General features: G+C 44.7%; 1 protein-coding gene across 3 annotated transcripts; it reads right to left on the reverse strand.

Moving 5' to 3' along the window:
• Positions 1-26,754, reverse strand: LOC148542259 (LIM domain transcription factor LMO4-A). 3 transcript variants are annotated; one of them, XM_088469591.1, is made up of 5 exons: positions 26,733-26,754; positions 19,343-19,589; positions 5,136-5,232; positions 3,712-3,882; positions 1-2,690 (listed from the first exon to the last, which is right to left on the reverse strand). In XM_088469591.1, the coding sequence occupies exons 2-5, from the start codon at positions 19,579-19,581 to the stop codon at positions 2,682-2,684; spliced, it is 516 nt and encodes a 171-aa protein (XP_088325717.1). In that variant the 5' UTR covers positions 19,582-19,589; positions 26,733-26,754; the 3' UTR covers positions 1-2,681. The 3 variants fall into 3 exon arrangements, with proteins under 3 accessions (XP_088325717.1, XP_088325699.1, XP_088325707.1); XM_088469573.1 differs by lacking the exon at positions 26,733-26,754 and adding an exon at positions 25,560-25,648; XM_088469581.1 differs by lacking the exon at positions 26,733-26,754 and adding an exon at positions 24,211-24,270.
• Between the last annotated feature and the right edge of the window lie 219 nt (positions 26,755-26,973).

The raw sequence follows: 26,973 nt of genomic DNA on the forward strand, positions 1-26,973 counted from the left end.
ACCCATATTTATTATTCAATATAAGATCAAAATCTTTGCTACAAAACGCTTTACTTGTCCCAGGGCTGCACGCTACACATTAGGAAACAACGTTAGGGATTCAGACAATAGAAAGTGCAACACTTTGTGGCTGATATTTACACGTGCAGCCTTGTATTGTAAATACACACATTAGGATTGTGGCGCGGCATAGGGAACAGCGGAAACTGAGGTGCTGTATCACAATTAAAGGGAAGACTGAAGGGGTCCTTAAATTTACCTTGTTAAGCATTATACAGACTGCAATAATGAATAAAAGTGTTAAATCCTGTTCTTGTTCAAACAATAATTATCCTCCCAACCCAATTTCAAAACACATTTTCAATTTACATCTTCCTCTTCATTGCAATATTATAGCCAACTTGGTAGTTAGGCAAACTGGGCTGCTTCCTATGGTCCAGTAATCACTAAGGGGCATTTTCTATTTAATAAATAGAAGGGGGCTCAAAACAGCTTGCCTTGGGCCCGTGGAGTCGACTCATCATACGGACACCTGCGTACTCTCCCAGGATGTTCTGGAGACTCCCAACAAACTCCCAGGGGAAATAGGACACCACCCACATCCCACTATTCTCTTGTGAAGTGAGCAGGGACATGTCACAAGGTTATCAGAAACAGACGTAGGGGTCTATTTACTAAGCAGTGTTAGGAATGAGTGAAAAGTGATAAGTCAGTGATAAGGTGCCAGCCAATCAGCTCCTAACTGTCATTTTTCAAACATCCTGTGAGATGGTAGTTGGGAGCTGATTGACTTGCACCTAATCACTGACTTATCACTTTTCACTCTGTCTCCTAACACTGCTTAGTAAATAGACCCCTCAGTTGTGCAAGGATGCAATGCCCAACACTACTTGGCACAGAGAAGCTAGACAAAGCCAAGACACAAGCAATGGCTAGGGGCAAGAAAGCCAGGCCTGAACATGACGGATTTAGAGTCGTAAATGCAGTCACTATACTGCGCATTTTGAGATAAATGAAGATATTCACCCGTAGTCAGGGAGCGTGTGCAGTCTTTGTGCGGGGCCCCCACCTCCCTGGCTGATGCATGTCACCAGTAGACTCTGGTACTGTGCCGGTCCCTGGGAAACTAGCGTGTGCATCATTTCCTCTGAATTCTGTAGTGTGCATGTGCAGATCTCTGGAAACATTGCGTCCGCACCATGTTTGCAATGATATATGCGGTGCTGGGGCTTTTACACATCAGTAAACAGATATAATTGTTAGTGTTGTTACTTAGGTCTAGTGTTGCCTTTTTGGAACCATAAACTTAGAAACTTGTGTGAAACTAGATTGTGTAACCAGATGTGCAGAACCTGTGGGTTTGTCAGCTTGAATTGCATTCACTGCATAGGCAGCCATTTTGTTGGCTAAACCAATATTCATATAGCCCAACAATGCACTAGTCAGGTTGCCATGCCTGTTTCCAGATGGAAAAGTGTCTCTTCACACAGAGGCACCCACCATAACCCATTACAGCAAATTGTTCTCTTCCTTTTGACAGGCTGCATCCTCATGGATGTTGGCTCAACCCACAAAATGGCCGCCTCAGCCATGTGTAGGTGACACTTGTTGATGCTTTCTCTGTTTTTTGTTTTTTTTTTAGTTTGCACTTAATTTTAACACCATATAATGAACACATTTATGCAGTCACCAGCTTTTATTGTATGGACACATCTTTTCTAGACACCAATTGTAAGAACCACGTTACAATCCAATTGCAGCTTTCCAACAAGAAGCTTGCGACAGAAGTTTTATCATTCTTATAAATTAAGACATTTAACTTGAGAATACAAAAAAAACAGGGTGCCGACAGTGCGTGTGCTGCTGTACAGAAGAAATGTGAATGAATATACGGTATATGCTTTTGTTCAGGCCGGATACAGTCTGCGGTAGAATAAATCCTTTCACAGACCCGGATTGAAAGATGTATGCTGGCTATGCGGCCGAGGAACGGAATCAGTGTAAGCCTGGTCACACGTGGGCTGCCTGTGTAGCGCTGTCCTGGATGACATGAGTCCATTCAATATGGACGACCGACAACTGCACTCTGAGGTCACGATTCCCGTGCAAACTGTATTTTGGGCATACCAAAGACATGTTCTGGCACATGTCAAACATTTCCTTTGTCCCCAGACTGTTTTCAAAGCCAGGGTCAGAAATATCATTAAAGGCTGGAGTCCCTGATGTTTCATTAACCTGGAGCACCAAAGCTGTTCTTACTAAAGAACAGTACAGGCTACAGGTCTCAGTGTGTTGGTCCCCAAAGAAGAGCAGCTGCTTCCGATTGGCCAGTCCTTGCTGTGATGTTCAAAGACGGGTGGGGTGGAGGTGGTTTACTTGTCCTATATATACATCATGAACACGGCCTTCCAACATACAGTCCAAAAACTTTCTCCAGATCTTAATTTGTAAAATAGTTTTCTTTTTACATGTCATTTACAAGTCCTTTATCCTCCTCTAGTTCGGAAACAAGTGGCTGTTTTGAACAGCGCTCAGAATGTGGGTAAACGCCACGCCAAAAAATAGAGCAAAAACTTGAAAAGGAGGAAAATATATATATTTATAGATATTTATATATGCCAACAATGTGTCTCCGAGAAAATATTAACAGAAGGCACAGAGGATACACTGCTTGCAATCTCTTAGCAAACCTGCAAGAAGAACAAAAAAAATTAATTTAGGAAATTTTTGGAGTTTCTGAATGCAAAAACAAAACAAAAAATCAAAGTGGACCCGTCACTGCCCTAGAGTGGAGGCAGCCATTTTGTGGGCTGGGCCAATGTTCAGCTTATCAAGTTACCTGGAACCAGTGACATCACACGGCGTGAGGGGAAAAAAGTGGGCGTGGCTTGGACCATAATGACATCACTATTTACAAGTGAACAGATGGACCGCTTTCTCATGACCAGATTCAAGATGGCTGCCTCCAGAGTTTGACAGTGCAGAGCTGTAAATCATTGCACATATTCATATATTAATATATTAAAGTGCCTTAAACCATTTTCACTGCCATGCAGAAGTGTAGAGAGATCTTTTTGAGCAATTTGAAAAAAAGGAGATAGAATTATTTGGACCAAACCACTGGTGTAAAGCACATTGGGGCTATTATCATTTATTTATAGGGCGCCACAAGGGTTCCATAGCGCCATGCAAAGTCAGCATAAACCGTGCACACAAAACAAGAGGCAAAAAAAATGCAAAAAGGCTTACAGTGCTACAAACTATAGACACTGTCATAAGCAGTCACAGTACCCACAGAGGTAGCGCTTCCTGCTGAGCATAAAGGTTTGATGCCAATGGGGGCAGGGGAGGAGCACAAGAGGGAAGACCATGAGAGTACAGTATCAACCACAAAAAGAGTTGAGAAGTGTACCAATGGAGAAGTAGTCTATAGCAACCAATCAGCTTTGAGGTAAAATTTATCAAGTACAGTCTAAAAATGATAGGTGGCTGCTGATTGGCTGCTTTGGGAAACTTCTAGTAGTGTTAGCTGGAAGTCCTTTTTCACAGGCTGTGAACAAAAGGCATTTCAACTAATGACCATCTCAAAGCTCCACCTTGGATATCCTGAAAAAATGCACTGCTAGTTGCCTGCAAGGCATAGCTTCAACCACAACTTTTAGCTTACGCATTGCCCTCCTGCCAGTACACCCGTATTACAAGAGTACTCACTTTCTGGTCCGGTAGCATGGGGCTACTCTGAAGAGGGTTGTTCTGAAGAGAATTTAAATGGCCGTTAAGAAGACCTGAGGGCCTGTCATGTTCACAGAAGATGGTGCCATTGATGTAGTGAAACCTGTCCCCCGGTACCAATCTGTTTCTGCACGTAGCACATGTGAAACACTGAAGGGACATTGAAAACAAATATTTAGAATTAATCCAGGAAAACTAATGTAACAGTCAGGCCTAATGCTTTAATAGAGGGACAGCCTGTATTGCTCATATAGGCCCTCATTTATCAAAGCGTTTTATCCCTCAAAACGAGTCATAGAACTCGCTGTGTAAGATAAAGGTGCTCCAGCCAATCAGCTCATGTCATCTGTTTGATAAATGACAGTTGGGAGCAGATTGGCTGGAGCATCATTTATCATACACAGCGAATTATATCACTCGTTTTGAGTGATAAAACTCGTTCATAAATGAGGCCCTTAATTGTTCAAGGAATAAACACCAATTAGGCATATAGGAAAGAACAATTAAGTTAATTTAGTGTAGGGAGGGATATCGATGGTTTTAAACCATTTTAGGGAAAACAATCAACGCTTTAATCATCGATGGTCACTGGTTGGGTATGCACAAAACATGGCTGCCAGCTGCCATCAGACTCACAGTTGATGTTCACCAACGATGAACAGACATCGATGGTGAAACTAGTTACCATCAGTGTCAGACAGTCAATTGTCATACCGAATTTAGCGGAAATGGGAACTTTAACAGTCTAAAAAGTACAAGCTTAGGGGGTCATTGAGACCCACTCGCAAGCGGCAGTACGCTCGCAAGTGGGTCGATGTTCCCCACTGCGCATGCGCACGACGGAGGGAGCTCCGTCGTGCGCATGCGCGAGACCCGGACTGCGACAGCCAAGCTGTCGCTCCGGGTCTCGCACCAAAGGGGGCGTGCTGTCTATGGTGACTGACAGCACGCCCCCTTTGGTGGGCGTGCCAGGGGTGTGCCTGCCAGACGGAGGCGTTCCCATGGGAACGCCTACAGTCTGAAGCCGGCCCCACTGACATCACTAGTGATGTCAGTGGGAGTGATTTTGGCTCTGATAGAGCCAAAAATCACTCCAGGACTTGTGGCTGGGAAACCCTACCGCAGGGTTTCCGTCGCAAGTCCGATGGTCGCGATGGTCAAGACCATCGCGACCATCTTTTTGGACGCTCATATATGTTGTGCGTGGTCACCCACAGCTATACGAGCGTCCTGGAGGACGCTCCATTTTAATGGAGGAGGGCCCTGATTCAGAGCGAGCGCTCTGGTCAGAGCGTCCGGCTCTGAATCAGGCCCTTAATCCCAGATAGGTCTGCAGAAGCCAAATCATCCACCCCGGTATATTATTAACAGGGATATATTGGGCGATTCAGAGAGCAACTTACCTTCAGATGATAGACACTGCCTTGTGCCCGCATCACCATTTCGCTGGCCGGGATGGACTGTCCGCACGCACTGCAAGCCCCGCTGCTGCCAAATAACCTGCAGAAGACAACCAGTATCACTGATTATTATAGTTCCTGTGCCAACAGTCATGGAAACCAACGTTACCTCTCTGCATACCAGATTTCATTCATTTCAACGTTAAGCAGACATTTAGAAAAAAGCCATCTTCCATATTCATCTTAATGACCTTTACGTCTTTGCAGCTATTTTAATACATTAAATGGAGTCGCTGGCACTGTCTGCTTAAGTGTCCTAAGCGGAATTCTTGTCCTCAAATACATAGAGCATGATTTGAGAGGCCAATTTAAAGGTTATTAATGTTGCTGGGCTGGGGTCCATTGCTTGGCTCTAGGTAACAAATCATGTACATTCCAGGTAGATCACAGACCGTTCCAGTGACCAGTAAGTGACGATTGCCACGTGGTCACGACGAAATAGGGGAGATGCTTCGAGCAGGGTAACGAGTGGACAAGTTACCAATAGCAACCAGCTTCTCATTTTATAGAACGTGCTTGATCAATGCTATCCCGAAGCCGATTGGTTGTTATGGGTAACTTAAAAATTCCAATTCTCCATTGTTTACGCTGGTTGATACATCTCCTCCAGTGATCTGGATCTCAGAGGAAGTTAGCTCCCTGCAGCAGACACTATTGGGAACAGGGACAGGCCCCCATGGAGAGGTATTACATGCCTGTCAGCAGCCGCATCACTTGCAGGTGCAAATACACACTGATAACGGTGGTCGCCTTCACTAGCCAATCACTTCTGATTGGCCGATGGTGAATTCACCTCTGAACCAGATAGGTGCTTTCCGCACGGCTCATACTCTACAGCTGTGTGTATTTGTGTTGCTTTTATCCATACACAAAAAGGAAGATTATACTAGCACGAGAGGCGGCCTACTTGCCCACCACATTCCCCCCAACACTGTGCTCAAGTCCGATTTGGTCCATGCTCAGTCGCAGATCTTTCCTTGGAGCACACCTCAAGCGCTGCTGATGGAGAATCGTAGGGTGCTTGCGCCGGTGGTAGGTTATCCCATTATATTAGGACCCTCACACCCAATATTAGAGTATCCTAATGTGCAGCTTTCACTCTGATATGCTGCTGGCACCACAAGAAGTCTTGAATCTCTGTTCAAATGAATGCCCAGAGCCACTTCTCCTACTGACTGGCATCACAGAGGAACAATGGGCCTATTGATTAGTGCTGCCTGATCATACCACACCCCCACAATATCCGACACACCACCCCGTAGCAGTGGACAGTGACCTCCGGACAATGGAACGCGTCACACAGGGTGATGAATGCTCATGCCCAAGGGGAACGAAAGATGCCAAGTTACTAGATTGCATCCCTCAGGACTCTATACTAGAGATACTATACTTCCCTTTTGGATATATTTAAATACACAGTTTTACATATTTAGATAAAGCGGAAGCGTGAGCAGAGGAGCAGGGTCTTCTCTGAGGGACATAAAGGTAATGCACACAGTGCCCAATATAAGTACAATAAGAAACCAATCCATCCACAGGGGGGCAGGTGAGTCATCCTCAGGTGTATAAAGCCCCTGGGAGTTTGGTTACCATATAGTACATGTTTTTAGCTTTGGACCATACTATCAAAGCTAAAGGTTTGACCCAGGTACAAGAAGCTCTAGCTAACATCTGTTATTCAGCTACTGTATCATCCTTAGCAACTACAAGTCAGGCAGCCAGAGAGCACGAGTCCTTGTGTGACACTAACCCTACCATTACACTGCACAGAGCACGGGTCCTTGTGTGACACTAACCTTGCCATTACACTGCACAGAGCACGGGTCCTTGTGTGACACTAACCCTACCATTACACTGCACAGAGCACGAGTCCTTGTGTGGCACTAACCCTGACATTACACTGCACAGAGCACAAGCACTAACCCTGCAATTACACTGCACAGAGCACGAGTCCTTGTGTGACACTAACCCTGCCATTACACTGCAGAGCACAGGTCCTTGTGTGACACTAACCCTGCCATTACACTGCAGAGCACAGGTCCTTGTGTGACACTAACCCTGCCATTACACTGCACAGAGCACTGGTCCTTGTGTGACACTAACCCTGCCATTACACTGCACAGGTCCTTGTGTGACATTAACCCTGTCATTACACTGCACAGAGCACAGGTTCTTGTGTGACACTAACCCTGCCATTACACTGCACAGAGCACAGGTCCTTGTGCGACACTAACCCAGCCATTACACTGCACAGAGCACGGGTCCTTGTGTGACACTAACCCTGCCATTACACTGCACAGAGCACGGGTCCTTGTGCGACACTAACCCTGCCATTACACTGCACAGGTCCTTGTGTGACATTAACCCTGTCATTACACTGCACAGAGCACTGGTCCTTGTGTGACACTAACCCTGCCATTACACTGCACAGAGCACAAGTCCTTGTGTGACACTAACCCTGCCATTACACTGCACAGAGCACGAGTCCTTGTGTGGCACTAACCCTGACATTACACTGCACAGAGAACAAGCACTAACCCTGCCATTACACTGCACAGAGCACGAGTCCTTGTGTGACACTAACCCTGCCATTACACTGCACAGAGCACGGGTTCTTGTGTGTCACTAACCCTGCCATTACACTGCACAGAGCACGGGTCCTTGTGTGTCACTAACCCAGCCATTACACTGCACAGAGCACAAGTCCTTGTGTGACACTAACCCTGCCATTACACTGCACAGAGCACAAGTCCTTGTGTGACACTAACCCTGCCATTACACTGCACAGAGCACGGGTCCTTGTGTGACACCAACCCTGCCATTACACTGCACAGAGCACAAGTCCTTGTGCGACACTAACCCTGCCATTACACTGCACAGAGCACGGGTCCTTGTGTGACACTAACCCTGCCATTACACTGCACAGAGCACGAGTCCTTGTGTGACACTAACCCTGCCATTACACTGCACAGGTCCTTGTGTGACACTAACCCTGTCATTACACTGCACAGAGCACTGGTCCTTGTGTGACACTAACCCTGCCATTACACTGCACAGAGCACAAGTCCTTGTGTGACACTAACCCAGCCATTACACTGTACAGAGCACGGGTCCTTGTGTGACACTAACCCTGCCATTACACTGCACAGAGAACAAGCACTAACCCTGCCATTACACTGCACAGAGCAAGGGTCCTTGTGTGACACTAACCCTGCCATTACACTGCACAGAGAACAAGCACTAACCCTGCCATTACACTGCACAGAGCACGGGTCCTTGTGTGACACTAACCCTGCCATTACACTGCACAGAGCACGGGTCCTTGTGTGACACTAACCCTGCCATTACACTGCACAGGTCCTTGTGTGACACTAACCCTGTCATTACACTGCACAGAGCACGGGTCCTTGTGCGACACTAACCCTGCCATTACACTGCACAGGTCCTTGTGTGACACTAACCCTGTCATTACACTGCACAGAGCACAAGTTCTTGTGTGACACTAACCCTGCCATTACACTGCACAAAGCACTGGTCCTTGTGTGACACTAACCCTGCCATTACACTGCACAGAGCACAAGTCCTTGTGTGACACTAACCCTGCCATTACACTGCACAGAGCACGAGTCCTTGTGTGGCACTAACCCTGACATTACACTGCACAGAGAACAAGCACTAACCCTGCCATTACACTGCAGAGCACAGGTCCTTGTGTGACACTAACCCTGCCATTACACTGCACAGAGCACGAGTCCTTGTGACACTAACCCTGCCATTACACTGCACAGAGCACGGTTCCTTGTGTGTCACTAACCCAGCCATTACACTGCACAGAGCACAAGTCCTTGTGTGATACTAACCCTGCCATTACACTGCACAGAGCACAAGTCCTTGTGTGACACTAACCCTGCCATTACACTGCACAGAGCACGGGTCCTTGTGTGACACTAACCCTGCCATTACACTGCACAGAGCACGAGTCCTTGTGTGGCACTAACCCTGACATTACACTGCACAGAGAACAAGCACTAACCCTGCCATTACACTGCACAGAGCACGAGTCCTTGTGTGACACTAACCCTGCCATTACACTGCACAGAGCACGAGTCCTTGTGTGACACTAACCCTGCCATTACACTGCACAGAGCACAAGTCCTTGTGTGTCACTAACCCTGCCATTACACTGCACAGAGCACGGGTCCTTGTGTGTCACTAACCCTGCCATTACACTGCACAGAGCACAAGTCCTTGTGAGACACTAACCCTGACATTACACTGCACAGAGCACAAGTCCTTGTGTGACACTAACCCTGCCATTACACTGCACAGAGCACGGGTCCTTGTGTGACACTAACCCTGCCATTACACTGCACAGAGCACGAGTCCTTGTGTGACACTAACCCTGCCATTACACTGCACAGAGCACTGGTCCTTGTGTGACACTAACCCTGCCATTACACTGCACAGAGCACGAGTCCTTGTGTGGCACTAACCCTGACATTACACTGCACAGAGAACAAGCACTAACCCTGCCATTACACTGCACAGAGCACGAGTCCTTGTGTGACACTAACCCTGCCATTACACTGCACAGAGCACGAGTCCTTGTGTGACACTAACCCTGCCATTACACTGCACAGAGCACAAGTCCTTGTGTGTCACTAACCCTGACATTACACTGCACAGAGCACGGGTCCTTGTGTGACACTAACCCTGACATTACACTGCACAGAGAACAAGCACTAACCCTGCCATTACACTGTCTGCCCAGTTTTTAAATTCACCACTTGGAAACACAAAGTCACTGATATTAGCCTGACGCCCTCATCCAAAGCCACAAATACATACTATAATATCTTCACATTACAACAGGAAGACCTGGAAACATATCAGCAGACATGTGATTACACAGCGATGGCGATTACACAGAAGCTTTCTCAACCCCCCCACCCCCCTCCCCCCCTTTAAAAAATGGAAAAAAAAATTAAATGAGCTGCTCCCTTTATTAAATGTTTTCCCTCCGTCTCCTTGAAAATCTCGTCTGAATCGGCCGTGTAATTGATGTGAGTTTGCCTTTAATATCCTGTTCTCTGGCTCTTTGACACAATCCTAGTGCAGTCGCCAAACTGCCGTCCAATCTAATAAAAAGGCCTCCGTAATGAATTTTCTATCTTAATTTAAACAGTAATTTAAGCGGGGAAGGAAGGGGGGGCTGGACAAGAGAGCCCTGTTATTTCTTCCAATTTAAATGTGTTTTTCAGAGAGAGAGAAGTGAGGGGGTAGAGAATGGGGGGAGAGGGGGGGGGCGTGGATGAGAATAGGACAGTCTAGTCTGTGCAACACAATCTGAGACCATTCACACCAGTTCCGTCACAGGCCTGGAATGAAGTTAATTAGCAGACCGTCATTTGTAACACTGTCCTTTATACTATTATGGGACGCTAGCGAAGGATCTCATGAGCGCTCTCTCAATTAATGCCTTGTTCTATAGATGAGCCAATATCTTCTTACAGGCGTACGGCAGGAATCCTCATCTGTTAAAGGCACACCAGACACTTTTTTTTGTAAAGCGCTCCTTTGGGTATATTTACTAAAGTTTCATTTTAATAGGATTACAAATCGCTCAACATCGATTTCATGCTTCTGGAGCTAAATCACACATTTAATAAAAGATCATTTTTTATTTGGTTTTTTTCAAGTATTAGTAAACATGTGATATACACTCCTGGGATCTACATTATGCACATATTCTACATTCTTATACAGAAGGGCTTTCAGTATATTCTATGCCAGAGTTTCCCCAAACGCAACCATTGCAGTACAGGTTTTAAGGCTATCCATGCTTGAACGCAGGCGACTTAATGAGTACCTTGGTCAATTTGCTTTAACTATCTGGACTCAAGCATGGATAGCCTTAAAGCCTGGACTGAAATGGCAGAGTTAGGGAAGTTATGTGCTTGCTAATGGTTTAGTATTTTTGGTCGACATTCAGCTTATCAACACCTTCAGCACACATATGACAAGTCTAACCCTAACCCCTAAACCACAGGTTGCTCAAACCCGGTCCTCAGGACCCCAAACATTGCATGTTTTCCAGGTCTCCTCAGTCACAAGTGAAATAATCTCCACCTGTGCATCTTTTAGAAGGAGTCAGTGAGTAATGAATACACCTGTGCACCTGCTGGGTGACCTGAAAAACGTGACCTGTGTGGGGTCCTGAGGACAGTGGACCTGATTCAGACCCGTTCGCTAGATGCAATCACTCGCTCCCAGCGTATGTAAATTCGGCTAATTGACGTCAAGGCATTCGCTCGCAGGACAAGTCATAAGCACGCCTACGTTTTTGTCGAGCGATCATTTTGTGATTGTAGACACCCACCAGCCTGTCTTAAGACTGTCTTGAACACATCTCCGGGAAGTGCTTGAAACTATTGGTACATCAAGCTCCCTCGGAATCGATCGCAGCGCTTAAGTTTGACTATACCCTGCCGCAAGCACTGCGAGGACTTCAGTGTATATTTCAACCAAGTGACACGTCCTATGACGCTGGCTGTTAATTATGCATGCGTCTAAAACGGCGTTGAATTTCACAGGCACGCCTGCGTTCGCACCTCCACTCCCGTTTCAAGTGGCCTGCCCCTGTTACCTCCCACAAACGACCTGTCACTCATTTAGCTGGGCTGTCTGCTTGGTGAGCAAGAGTTTCCCCATCGCTATTACTAGATTGCGCACGCGCATTGTGAAGCGTACGCATGCGCACATTGAAAAACATCGATCACTCCGAGCGATCGCTTGCTAGCGAACAGGTCTGAATCAGGCCCAGAGTGTGAGAACCACTGCCCTAAACCTTAAGGCCCCCATACATCAGCAATAGATTGTGGCAATTCTGCAATTTGCAATCGATTGTGTATAAAAATCTGCAATGTATGGGCTCCACAGATCGCAGATTGCAACCAAAAAGTGATTGGAATTGTTAAATCAGATTGTCCAACATGTTGGATTGCACAGATGGATTGGGGCTGTAAATTGCTAGTGTGGAAATGATCAGCAGATTTGCAGAACGTTACTAGTAAAATGATGGGCCTGTCAAGATTGGAAGATCTGTGTTTGCTGCAATCGATCTGCAAATCACTGAAAGATCTGTAGTGTATGGGCGCAGATTGCTAGATTGCTAAATCCTAAAAATCGGGCAATAAATCTTCAAATTGTTCAATTGTGGTTTTCTGATTGCTGATGTATGAGGGCCTTAACGCAATTGTTATTTTCAAAAGGTCATCAAGGGAAAATGTTCTGCTCTTGGACTTGCCTAATAATTTAAGATTGCCGTCACCTGTGTTGAACTAATTAATTGATAAGAAAGGTGTTTCCACACAGGTGATGGAAATCATATAGAGGAAAGTCCAGGAACAGAGCATTTTGTCATGTTGGGAGGTTTGAGAAAGCAACCTATGTCATTTCAATGCTAACTAATGACATCGCTGAGGTATGAGGCACAAGCTCCAAGTGAAATTTGGACAAAGGGCCTTAATTTGCCAATTGCACTAAACATTTTTTGCAGTAGAATTTTCAACTGGATGAAACTCCAGTGTCGTCATCTACTACCCTTAAGACTACTGCAGTTCCGCTGTCTCACAAAAACAATGATTGCTATAGTAACTTAAGGTGCACACACACGATTTTTTGAACGATTATCGATAACGATATAGTTTATCGTTCAAAAAATTGTTCACTTTCTGAGTTAAAACGATGAACGATTATCGTTCCCGCGCGTTCACGTTTGTAGTTCATTCAGACTGACCAACTGAACGATTTTCATTATGGGAATATGCAAAAATAGTTTGTAGTTCAAAAAAATCGTTCATTACACTTTAAAAAATCTGACAGAAAATCATTAATAAAATCGTTGATAGCAAAAACGTGTGTGCATGCATGTTAATATACACCGTTGTCTGTCACTTGTTATACAAGGTGTGTGTGTAATATATACATATACACATATATATATAAAAATCAGTAATGTATGGGGTTCACAGGTTGACCAAAAAGTGATCGGATTTGGTGAATCAGGTTGTCCAACATTTTGAAAATTCACAAACCAATTGGGACTGGATATTGCTAGTGTATGGTAACGATCAGGGGATTTGCAGACTGTCACTAGTACAAGGTGTTTCACTAGCTATTAGCCCCAATGTTCCAGTGGTTTCCAGTTTTTCCACCAGATACTGAATGGTGAATTTTGCTGATGGTTTCTGAACCCAAAACTGCTCAATAAATTGTCGTTGCCAGCCTTCATCTACTCAGTTTTCCAGTACGCCTGGACAATAAATTTGCGGTGTACCGGTTAATATTGGCACGTAACAGACGCGAAGAATGTGGACGCCACAGTACACACCACTGTCAGAGGCAGGAATACCTACTGACTAGCCGTGGCGGCTCCCAAGGTGGGCAGCAGCACGGTCCAAACCGCAAATAGGGGATCCACAGCAAATGCCACCATTACTGAATTTTGGACTGCGCTGCTGACTACGGTGGTGAACAGTTGGCCTTCACTTAGCGCATGCGTGAACAGCTGGCCTGGATGCTAATGGCGAACACTTTCAACACCTTCCTCAGGTTTCTCATAGACCAAGGTATGTGTCAAACTTCACAAAAATTACGTCAATTACTTTAAAAGTCATAAGAAAAACTTTGGGGCCCATGGCGAGTGAAACGCCCTGTAAAATTAGAGCCTTTGAAGACTGGCAGATCTGTATTTCCTGAAAATGACCTGCAAATCACTAAAAAAATATCTAATGTATGGGTGCAGATTGGGAATCCTTAAATTGGAAGGTGGGGGGGCGGGATCAGATAATCTGATTTTTTTTTTGTGATTGCCGATATATGGGCCCCTTAAGAATTGCCTTGTGAGGAGTGGAAATACCTTTTAAATAGCCTACTTGCGGCTTTACAGCATTGAGCTGTCACTTTTAACGCAAGACCAGAAGGGTCCCAATTAGTTACAGGTTTGTGCTAATCCTTCCTGCTTCAAACTAGCCCTAATAGCCATTGTTTGGCAGTTTTACACCCCCAAAAACAGTTTCTCTATTGTCAGCCCACTATAGCATACACAAGAGTCCACAAAATGGATCTGGATGGGGCTTCTACCTCAATCACTTTCACCAAAGACCTTCCCACTATAAGAACAAGATGTCCTTTATACCCAATGGTACCTTTTCTCCAGGTAGCAATGGCTGACCAATTTTAGAAAGGGTGCATGTTCCCCCCCCCCCCCCCCCCCAATAGTAATGTTTGTTAGTGAAGGAAATGGGATGGTCTGTGCTTACGGAAAAAAAAAAAAAAAAGTTGTAATTTTTATACACCAGAATTTGCTAAATGGATTAAGACGTTTCATCAGAAATATATAGCCAACTGTGGTTACCCCAATTCCACCTAAACCATTTTTCAAATAAACACCCATTCTTTTATTGAGCCATTTGTGTGATCAGTCTGCACTTTTGAATTTACAGAGACAACACGAATATGAGCCTGAGGCTGCACACACGTAAAGATTTTCTGTCCAACCATCCAACTAGTTGATTGGTTGGAATGAAAATCTGGTAACGTATGGGAGTAACTGATGATCAGCAATTTGCTCCCAAACGCCGGAAAATGGACAAAAACGGTTTGAACAAATTGTTTAGATCAAACATTTAACAAACTTGTCTGACGGCCATTTTCATCTGTTTTCTGGCATTTAGGAGCAATTTGCTGATCATCAGTTACTCCCATACGTTACCAGATTTTCATTCCAACCAATCAACTAGTTGGATAGTTGGACAGTAAATCTTTACGTGTGTATGCAGCTTTAAAGTCTTCAACTTCCTCTTTCAAATAGGCTGAGCAGTAAGCTTAGTGGGGGGCACTGTGGGAACATACTAAAATTTTAAGGACACTGATGGATCCCGCACATTGAAATTAAGCATTTGTTTTTATATCCGCACTTATTATATTGGGTTGCCTTTAAATGTACAATAGATACAGAAAATAATTTCTGTGACTCCTACAATCTCATTTAGCACTTATCAAATACCAAATTATACTCCATCCATTGTAATGTAGAGAAAATCGTGTAAGTGGCTAAATCTAGCGCTCTATGTATCAAGCTGGCTTTTACATAAAATTATCCAGAAGCTACCGTTTCTGCATAATTTTATGTATTGTTCCAATGTATCACCGGCAAAGTGCTAATTAGCACATCAGATCGCAGTCCCCATATTGTCAATGGGGACTACGATCTGACCCCTACTAAACTCCATATAGCGAAGCTTTTCGGTGTTTAGTCCCGGGAGCTTAACCTCCTGCACACTTCACTGCTTAACTTGACTAAACACAAAGTAACAGGAAAGCACAGCATAACGTCTAGTGGGGGCCTGGACTCGTCCGTATACCTCCACGCAAAAAGGCAGATATAGAATAGGTACAAATTTATCAATCTAGGCCACTGGTCTGAGCCTTGCACAGAAAGAGTTAATGCATTCAGCTAAGGAGGGGGGGGGGGATGGACGGGGGATGGTATTTTTGGAAGTTTTTTTGTAGCCCTCACGGTGAGGAAAGGAATTGAATTTAATAGAAAATAACAGGGGCTTAATTGATGCCGTATGTTTCAATAACGCCTACAGGGAACTTCACCTGCCAAGGGGGAGTTGGGGAAGGGTGGGGGTGCAGAAGGCTTGTTGTACAATTAATATCCAAAGACCCTTTGTGTTGATGCAACCAGCTAGAGGTGCAGGCTGTCGGCCGAAGGGGCCTTAGCAGGGTGTAATCCAGCAGGCTAAGCGTGGATGTGACCAGTAACCATTGTGCAACAGCGTATACAAGGAGTAGATTATGTATGAAATCCACTTTCCACTGCAAGCCCCCCCGTGCGGAGAATCAGCACTGGCCAGACCAAACCCAGCCTCATAACCTCGTCCACATCGGAGGCTTCAATTACACAAAGTGCCCCGAGTGTTTTTTTATTTCACACCCCGATAACTGCCTGGGGATTGGTGCCATACGCAGCACAGAGATCACATTCCAGTAATTACTCAGTCTACAACCGGAAGACCGCACTTATCTCTAAGAGAATCTAGATGTGTTACATTTATACTGCAGAACATTACGTATAATATAGCTCACTCAACAAAGGGGGTACAAAATAAGAGGAGGGGAGCACGGATGACATTGTCTGCACTGGTGGTGCCTGGGTATCCCCTTAACCCATGCAGCAACAGGCTAGCCCCCCACAAAAATTGTGACGTCTCCTAGTCATTATACATTCATCTGATGAAAATACTTTTGGAATTAGGCTTCTGACAGCAAGCCTGTGCATAAAAGTGGGAAAAGAGGTAGTATGATTAATTATTTTTTTTTGGGGGGGGGGGCATTCCGTCATAAGATTTTCAACTGCTAACCTTCCACAGGCAGGACCCTCTGCTCCCACTCCTCTAGTCACTCCAGATTTCTTCACCCACCCCAAAATCCTGATCTTGGCCGAAACACACAAGCGGATCATGTGAAAGTACTGAGAGTTTAGGCCAGTGATTCCCAACCTCGGTCCTCAAGGCACACTAACAGTCCTGGTTTTAGTGATATCCATGATTGTGCACAGATGGTTTAATCAAAAAAACTGAGGCACTAATTAAGTTACCTGTGCTCAAGTATGGTTATCCCTAAAACCTGGACTGTTAGTGTGCCTTGAGGACCGTGGTTGGGAACCCCTGGTTTAGGCAAACCAGAGGATGGAACATTAGAATGCAGAGCTGGCCATACATACAGCAGATACTACTGCTACTACTAAAGTGGCCTCAAATTTGCTCGTAAACCCAAAAAGTCCAGCAAACCCTATGAAAATGTGATCATATGTCCACGGTGGATCAGAGGAAAACCTGGTCCACAAGTAACTGATCTACAACTGTGCAGTGAATTAGCTGACCGCATCAAGTAGTTTGCACATGAGCTTGCTAAGGGACTAGGATCTAAGCAATTGGGGTGCCACATGTAAACCTGCCCAAGTATGGACATTTTGTACTTCCAACCTGGGTTATCTTTCCTAATAAAGCAAATAATGCATTTAATCCTCTTCGGTGCCAAGAACGAGTTGGACTCATCCTCAACAGATACAGTACTTCTAAAAAGCAGAGGACAAATCCCACTTGTCTTCAGCACCGCAGGACTTGTAGAAACAATTTGTTTGTTTGAGTCCCCCTCCAGCAGTTACTGCTTGTGAGGGATGGGGAGAAGGCAATAGAATGATTTTACTGCGCTGATGCCACTGAAAACCGGTCAGAGCCGGGAGATGGGAGGGCACGTACACAAACATATTGCCCCCATCCTGGTAGCTGGAAATTCAGGGCACTTTGGTTTAAAAGAGGGAAGTCAGCGCTGCCAAATGATATTGAACCTTCAATTATTGCCTGTGATCGGTGTGATAATCAAAATAACCAACTAAACCAGCATAAAGTCCAGGGATGGGAAAGGATATCCCCTTTACTGGCTTCAATAAACACAGGGGTACACAGATTTTAAAGTGGGGAGCCCTGGTTTTCAAATGATGTGGTTTCTAAGTGGCTACTGTTTGGCGATCACCAGACCATATCATCCGGTACTGCGGAAACGGTGGAGGGCACTAAAGTGCCTGATCTCCCCCCATCCTGACACCTACATGAGACTTCAAATTCTAATGAAGAACAAACACAACCAAAAGTTTGTATAGTTGCTGCTGTCAAATTCATATAATTGGATATGATCGCTTTACAATTATCTGACGATATAGTAGTCTATAGTCTGATGACGTGTTACTAGAATGCTACTTTGCGTCAGTGCAATCCAATGCGCACAAATGCAAATTCACAACACATACACTGACACAAACACACGCTCATATGCGTATTCACATACATATATACGCACTTTTGCCATTTCAATACACAGACGCACAAATGCGAACGCATACATATAAAATGGTTCCCACACATAGTTAATAACCAGACTTATTAAAGGTATTGTTATTTAATAATTATGATGTGAGATGTACAAAAGAGATCTAAGGTTCAGAATACAGTGGACATGTCATGTTTGGCATCATACTAAATCCCTGTTTATTTGCAGACATCCGTTTCTATCGTCAAAGAAGTCGCATCATGCGTCCGCTAGTTATGGATGATAGGGAGTTATTGAGTAGAATGTAATTACTTGTATGCAGTGTTGTATCCAGCTTTAACCAGTTCTTCGACGGGAAGCTACACAGACCGTTGGAGGACTGAGCCATACCCCTGATGACACCATATGAACTGACCAATGACCAGATTGATCAGAATCAAGAACCAATGAAAACCTGTCAATTTGTCCCTTTGTTAACTCTCAAACCTGTAAGGTATATAGGCTGTGTCCTGACCCCAGTGTACAGACATCTTTGCAACCGCAGACTTCAGGACTGATGACTGTATACTGGGACTAGTGTGCACGCGTATGTATCGGCTGTACTATTTTATTGCTTTTTACCCCAAACGTTAATCTTACATCGTGTTACCCCTTTTTACATAAATAACTTGTGCTTTGGAACGACACGATTAGACTGGAAAGCAATTCTTTCTAAAGCAACTTGCACCGCAAATTAGCGACTGAACAGCATTCATACTGCATAAAGAAGTTACTGATACGGATGTTGGCATGTGACCAGCCTGAAAAGTGCTAAAATAGGGTCAGCACAGGGGTTGCAAAATCCTCAGCAGTGAAGGTGACAAATTAGCAAAACTGGATAGAGTCAAGTTGCAGAAAACATTATTCTCTTATGTTCATGGGATAAGGTTATAGCTACTGTAGATAAAGATATTAAATGTCAGTCTGAGTTCAGTGGCCAAATACAGCAGTGAGGTAAAGTCCATTTATAGCAGTCACAGAACTCCAAGATGACTACCAACAGCCTTGTGATCTATAACAGAACCAGTATTAACCTAATACAAGTTCTGGCACAGTTAGCAGGGCATTCTGGGACTTTCGGTTCCACAGGAGCTAGAAAGCCAGGGCTTGTGTATGACTCACCTAGCGCTTCAGTAGACAACCAAAGTACCTTGGCCCTGAAACCACCACCTTTTAGTTCACAGACCTAAAACGACAGCATGAACACTCACCGGATGTAGTCATTTCGGCACAGGATCATGCCACTTTTCGTGTAACACGAAGTGCCGATTTCACCGAGCTGAGCCTGGCAGCAGGAACACTTGAGGCATCGGGTGTGCCAGTACCGATCCATGGAGTAAAGGAGGAATCGGTCTGCGATCTTCCCCCCGCAGCCAGCGCAGGCTTTGGGAGGGGAACCATTGCTGCTGACAGACGTGGTGGTGGCTTCCGATGTCCGGTTATTTACCATTCCTGGTTCTGTAAGAGGACAGAACGTAAAACAGGAGGGTTAGAGGTGGACAAAACAAAACACGTTTCCTAACAATAGGCTGCTGAACGGCACTGCAGCTGTAATTCTCCAGTTACAGTTTGTGCAGAAACCTAAGTGATTGAAAGAACCACTTTGCTCAAGGAGCAGAAAATAGCTTATTATACAGACATCCCCAGAGAGCATAGCTAATCACCCCTCTAGCAGCTCCACAGTCTACTCTGTGCAACTTGTACTGCCAGGAATCTGCAACCCAGCACACTGTATTGTACCCCCGTCTGCAACCGATCACACTGTACGGGAACACTCTCACTGCAACGCATTACATGCAACCGCTACTGGGGAGGGGGGCTGTAACATTACACTGTATAGCAACTGCCTGTTGGGCTGAAGTGCATCACACAACGTTATATCACCCGACTGATAACCCCCGTGAATGCCAGGGGGCTCACTTCTATTCCTCAGACTACCAGATGGCAGCAACATTACACAATTACAATCCTGCACTTGCCAAGGGCATAATACATAGAACATTTGTAACTCAGAAAATGCTGCGTGCTGCAAGGTACTGTACTAGACTCTCACATCAATGGCTGCTTGGGGCCTTTACGATAATGCACTCTAGTCAAACGCTGACTATCGGTGGGATGCGATACTACCTGTAACCCTGAGGCGACTAAAACATTCCCTATTGTGTCACAGCAAGTGCTAAAAGCACTACTGCACATTAACACACTGTACAGTAATCCTTTCAGCAAAGAGACCAGCTGCATTACAATAATATAATCTGTACATGGTCACAAGCTCGCTATACATTATTAAATTCAATAACCGGTGTAACCAAGTGACCCGGTCATAAGAAGTAACCAGTAAGCTAGGCTAGTTACTGCGAGAGGTTGTCTGCCTTACAAAGATCAATTCTGTGCAGGGTAAAAAATAAATAAATAAAAGAAAATAGATTACTTAGAAGTCAGCAGAATGACTATTGATGTTTTGCGATCCCGACGCTCAAACCACCAGCAGCAATTTGTAGGGAACCAGACATTCCTGGCAAATTAGGAGCTGCAGATGTTAAACGCCTCGTAATTTGCAGAATTCTCATATTGGCTGATGCACAAGCAACAGCCAGGCCACTTTTACAGAGCACATACAAAGGAAGAACTAGATGGAAGTACAAGGCATGACATTCTAACGAAGGACCTGATTCACTACGGAAGACAACTGCGAATGCAATCGCGATTATGCACGCGGTTCAAATGCGATAGTATGCTAATCCATTGCAATGCTGCACTATATAAGGACGCCCACTTTACCTTTCACATCCGTAATGTTTAGCAAGACTGCGAAAACATCGGTACAATCGAGTACCATCGCAGCCTCACGCACACTTTCACAAGCTCTGACCTTACTCAGAAATTGCTAACTTCATCCCTCGCCATCAGGCCTCAGGCTGCGTAGGGAATCGCAGTGGCTACTATACGCACGCCCCTACAATGGTGTTCAAACGCACTGGCACGCCTGTGTTTCTCCGACCACCCCCCGCGATTGCCGACAAACGGCACTTCCTGTCAGTCACTCTTCGATGGGTCTGCGTAGTCACTGCAATCACAGTCCCAATCGCAATGGCGCCTTCGTACACACTGCGAACCATACGCAGTACGCAACAATCGGCCAATTGCGTGCGTAATAGCAACTGCGTTTCTCGCTAAATCCGGCCCTAAGATGTCACTGTCTGTAGGGAGAGCTTGGAAAATACGATTGTTGTAAACTGTATATAGCAGTGGTTCCCAAACCCGATCCTCAAGGTGTCCTAACAGTCCAGGTTTTAATGATAACCATGCTTAAGCCCAGGTGACTTAATTAGTACCTCAGTCAGTTTGATTATACCATTTGTGCACAAACTAGGATATCCTTAAAACCTGGGCTGTTTGGTATCTTGAGGAAAGAGTTTGGGAAATCCTGCTGTATAGTGTATAGCAGAAGCTATATCTTGTAAATATATTCTAGAAAACCCACAAAAAATTGATTTTAACAGATAATGGGCCAGATGTACTAAGCTCTGAAAAGTGACAAATTGGAGAGTGAAACCACCAGCCAATCAGCTGCTAACTGTCATTTTTTAAACACAGCCTGTGCCATGACAGTTGGGAGCTGAGTGGCTGGCGGTTTATCACTCTCCACTTGATAACTTTCCAGAGCTTAGTACATCTCCCCCTAAACATTTTGAAAGATAGTGACTTTATAAAGTGAGTGATGTCCACGGATTAATCAGTCTGGCGTACATTCACTTGTGCAGAACTTTAAGAGCGATTTTCTTGATGCTCGGTTCTAGCGCAGGTGTGACTGCGCGGCGATGGAAATCGGGCATTTGTACGGGACCACATCGGCCTAGGTGAAAATCTACAATTATTCAGACAGTGGAATCATGGAATAAGTGGATAGTATCTCGACATTTAACTTATTTGGAATATAAACAATTGGTGTAGTTTTAGCGCCCCTAATAAACTGAAAAAAAACATGGATACTCACATTGACCTGCCACTGTGAGCATCCATGTTTTTTCAATTTAAAACAAGGGGATCCTCTAGTGCATTTTGCATCGCATGTGTAGTTCCTGTTTTAAAATCCAGTGCTAACTACTAACTACCATCTAATTCCAGGCTGCTGGGCCCCAGGGGGCATTAGAGTAGCCCCCTAGAAGGGGAAGCTTAAAGTAGATTTACAGCATCAGGAAAGGCATTCATATTACACACACTCCAGGATTGTCTCCTCTTTGCCAATTAACCAGAGACTGCCACATTATCCTACATCGTAACCTCGAGCTGGCTGCGATAATGTCCTAATTTATCCCTCTGTGTACAGCAGGTCGCCCCGTGCCCCTCTACCATATAGCATAAATGGCCCTGGGTGGAAATATTACTGTTTCACAAGAGCAATTAACATTTAACCCTTCCACAGCAGAGGTACCAGACGCTCTCGCAAGCTACAGGCAGCTCCAGCAGTTCGGAGGGGGTTAATTTTGCTTGAAAACCAAAAAGCAAGGTTTGCCGAGATCCCAAGCGAAGTCGCCTCAGTTACATCTGCGAATGGCAGTCTTACAAGTTCAGTACCTTAACGTGAATACGGGTCACGCCAAACGTCCCACCTGGGGCTCACGTGTTATCTACATACGTGTAACAAGGACTGAGCCGGCTCAATTTGCCAAATGCTTACAGCATAAGGTACAGCATCATTCGTTAGGTCAGGTCTTTGGAGATAGGCGACTACGGTGATAAAAGGTTTATAATTTATAGTCTAATCTATAGACACCACTCTAACCTGATTTATGTGGAGTCTGTTGCATCCTTCAATGTCTGAAACACTGCAGTAATAATTACATTGACATCCTGTGACTAATTCAGGCGTGTGCCGTGTATCTGGGATTACTGAACAGGCATAAAGGGAAGGTATATAAACCCGGGAAAAGCTATATAAACCCAGATTTCATGACGGTCTTCACAGAAGCTATCCTTTCCCCATTGAAAGCCAGCTGTTGTGTGGTACAGTACCCAATTGCCCCAGTCTTGTATACACTTTGTAACTTAGAATTAGCAAGTGCAGCTAACACAAAAACGTATCCAGAAGAAAGCATTGTCCATTTTGTACAAGTGTAACTGGTTATAGGCCACATTTATGTTTTTTTTTTTTTTTTAAAGTTATTCACCGACTATTTAATACCCAAATTCTAGCGCTGCTGTCCAGTGTCACTGTTCGATTGCAAGCTCTGTGGCACACAATACATTCACTCATGCCATGGTCAAAGCAATCTGGGCATGTGATTTTCATGCAATAACACAGGGGTGATAATTCAGCGTGACCACAAAGCAGGTGAAATGTAGGCATCTTGCATAGCTGTTGCAGAACTACCAGCCCCAGCATGACCTGTCGTCGATACACAACTGCAGATGCGTGATCAGACTTGCAAGAAAAGAGACAACTACTTTAATCTGTAGCAGCAGCGATGGCACAAAGACTCAGCCCTGTTACACCATCACCCTCTGGAACAATGTGCCCCTACATATGAAAGAATATTCTTGCATTGGGCATAACACAGAACCAGGGGACTGGCTGCCCAGGAGTTAAACACTTTAGAATTTCAATACAATCCCCCATTATCTCCATGTTCCTTGTACTGAAAGGATCTCTAATGTGGCTGAAACAGTTGCAGCTGTTTGTGAAATATAAGCAGGGATGTATATACTCCAGGTCCCTGGCAGCTACCTCAAAGCAATCTCACTCCCCAGCTCCTTGTGTCTGTCCTCAGAGATCCCCAAGCCTCAGCGTCAGGTCTCAGGTATAACGGAGGATGAGCCACTGTAGCCTACAAGCAGTGAAATATAACTTCAACTCTAATGGGCAATTTTTTGCTATATATGTGTGTGCCATATAAATATGTAAGTAAATATATTTGCCTTAATGTGGTATTAATATAGACACATATTCCACAGCGCTGTACAGAGCATTTCAGCCACTGGTATCAGTCCCTGGCCCAGTGGAGCTTACAATCTATACTCCCTTCCCTGTCAAATCGACACACTAACGTTTTTTTTTGTCAGAGGCAATTTAACCTACCAGTAAGTGTGTTCAAAGCACATCTGACGTTGCAATACGCCGTTTTGTTAATTTTTCATCCCTATAAAAGTGGGGATTTCATTATTTACCATCGCATATAGAAAAAAAAAAAAGTGCAGATCAATTTACAGGAACACACTCATCGCACGTTTAAGACAGCAAAGTTATCATTAACTTCATCCTTTATTTATATGGAGCCACAAGGGTTCCGCAGCGCCGTTAAAGCTTAATACACACTTTGGATGGCTACGTGACCGCACAAATATTTTAGCCTCAATCGATATTAGGGAAGTCTAGTGAATGTACCAGTGCTACAGTGAATGGGCCCTAATCTATTACATACCATTGCAATCTGGTTCCACACAACACCCTCCCCAGTTAAAAAAAAATATAAAAATATAATATTGTGAAATCTGTAGTTTGAGATTACAAACCAAGGTAGACCAGGATTGGGGGGAGTTCTACTCATACATTACAGCTGTTACATACATAAGGCTGGTGAGGTTATATGCACTGTACATGAGGTTGCTGTTAGCTATATCTGATAAGCTGGAACATTTCTCCCACTTATCCCTCTAAGTTTAGGGCTCTGGGCATTTATCAGAGCTTGGAGAGAGATAAAATTGTGAGATAAAGTACCAAGCAATCAGCACCTAATTGTCATTTTAAATCACAGCCTATACCATTGTAAGTTTGTGGTTAGTACTTTATCTCTCACAATTTTCTCTCCATGCTTTGATACCCAGTGTTTTCACCAATTTCTGTTTTACATTATCTGCCAGGGCTCTGGCACTTCCGAGGCCGTTTACAGCTTATGTGTGTGACCAGCAGAAGCGTTTTACACTCATTGCCATGGACCTCAAAGTCAGCGACTTCACGCACTAGGTGCAAACGCTACATGCAGCGTTTGTGAGCCCCGTCAAGACCCAGCGTAACAGCACAGGGAGATCCCACGCACATCACTGCCTCCAGATCCCAGGAAACCCACCTATGCTGGCACTTCATACTCATTCTAAGATACACAGCAACTTTGTAGCGCTACCAATACACACACTCAGTAACATTGTCGCGGAGGCAGCCAGCGCTGTGACACAGGCATGTCACGGTTACGGAGGGGGGAGCGTCCACTGAACAGCCCCTAGGGTCGCAGCGACTCGCACTGCGATTTCCCGGCAACACGTATGAGCAGCGCAGCTGTACACACTGCCACATGCAACCTGCTCAGTCACCTACATGCATGCATCCCCCGGAACATAGCACTAGGAGATACTATGAAGCCCCACCAATCAGGGGTTAGTCGCAAAGCTGTGCACACACACAGGGGAAAGGGGGTTATGTCGCATCCCTACCTGCTGCTCCTGGGCACGGTCAGTAAGATCCACTAGATCCAGGGGGTTTATTGCAGTGGTACCAGTCACACACATCCAGATCCCTGCACAGAGAGTGACTGCAGCAGCAGCTGCCTGTCCCATCCCTATATAACCACCCCCGCGACGTCATGCCTGGGGGGCGTGGCTGCTGTCAGGGAGATAGATGGACCTTTAAATAGTTAAAGGGCTCTAGCCCGCCGTCATCAGGCTTGTCTGGTATAGTGCAGTTCTTCCCTGGCACCCCCGTCTACTGCTATTATAATAATAATAATTACATTGTCCTATGTCAGGTTAGTAGCCCTGCCAGCTAGTAATAATAACATTCCTCCCAACAGAAATCATTCTTTGTAATATATTTATTATTATTGTTTCACCTATTAGTATTCATGGGATACTGGCAGCATCCTATTTTATTACTGGCATCACCAATGCAATCTACACTTATGATCTAAAAAAAAAAAAAAAAATGATTATTGCTCATTAGAATTTATTATTAACTGTTATTTATATGGCCCCACATGGGGTTCACTGCACCTTCCAAAGTGCGTCAACAGAAAACAGAATTGCAGTATTATTATAATTGCTATTTTTATGCAACTTTCTTTTATATTAGTAGTAACCCACCATTCCATAGTGCATAGGGGGAGGGGCCCTAGATTGCTACCTGCTGAGACTAGTAGTGCTACAAGTAGAAAAAGAGAAAAAATGCAAGTGCACACTCTAACCATGCTAAACCTAATAATAATAACACTGCTATATTGCAAGAGGTTCTTAGCATAATAATGGCCATAATTATGGGCTTGCCCACCACATCCAGTTGACCTCTACCAGGCAGGTCCCTAACACTCCTATGGAACAAATACAGGGCACGGGAGCCCCCCAGGCCAACCCAGCAGAACCGCCCCACGGCATCACACTAGTGCAAGATTGCAAGTGATGGTTAAAGAATTATAAAGAAACTCCTGTGTGTTAAGTCTTAGAGGTTATAATTAAAAGTGTATAAAGTGCTACATATATAAAAAAACAAACTAAAGAAGTGAAAAAGTGTACATTATGTTGCCATGAAACAGTCCAGCCACACCACCCCAGAGAGCCCAGCGCCCCAATTCCAGTCCCAAAACTAACACACAGCATATATATAGTAGGTCTTACCCTCACTGTGCCTTATTAAATGTGCAGTCTTGGAGTGCAAGGACTCCTTGCTAATTAAAAACACCCAAAAACAGGTGGTCAGGACCATAATTATGGCCATTATTATGCTAAGAAGCTCTTTGATGCAATATAGCAGTATTATTATTAGGTTCCACGTGTGGTTAGAGTGTGCACTTGCATTTGTTATCTTTTTCTGCTTGTACCATTCCATAGTGCCTATGCAGTATGGTTCATCTATATT

The sequence above is a fragment of the Taudactylus pleione genome, unplaced genomic scaffold, assembly GCF_031769625.1.
Source record: "Taudactylus pleione unplaced genomic scaffold, aTauple2 ptg000013l, whole genome shotgun sequence".
In the NCBI taxonomy this organism is placed as follows: domain Eukaryota; kingdom Metazoa; phylum Chordata; class Amphibia; order Anura; family Myobatrachidae; genus Taudactylus; species Taudactylus pleione.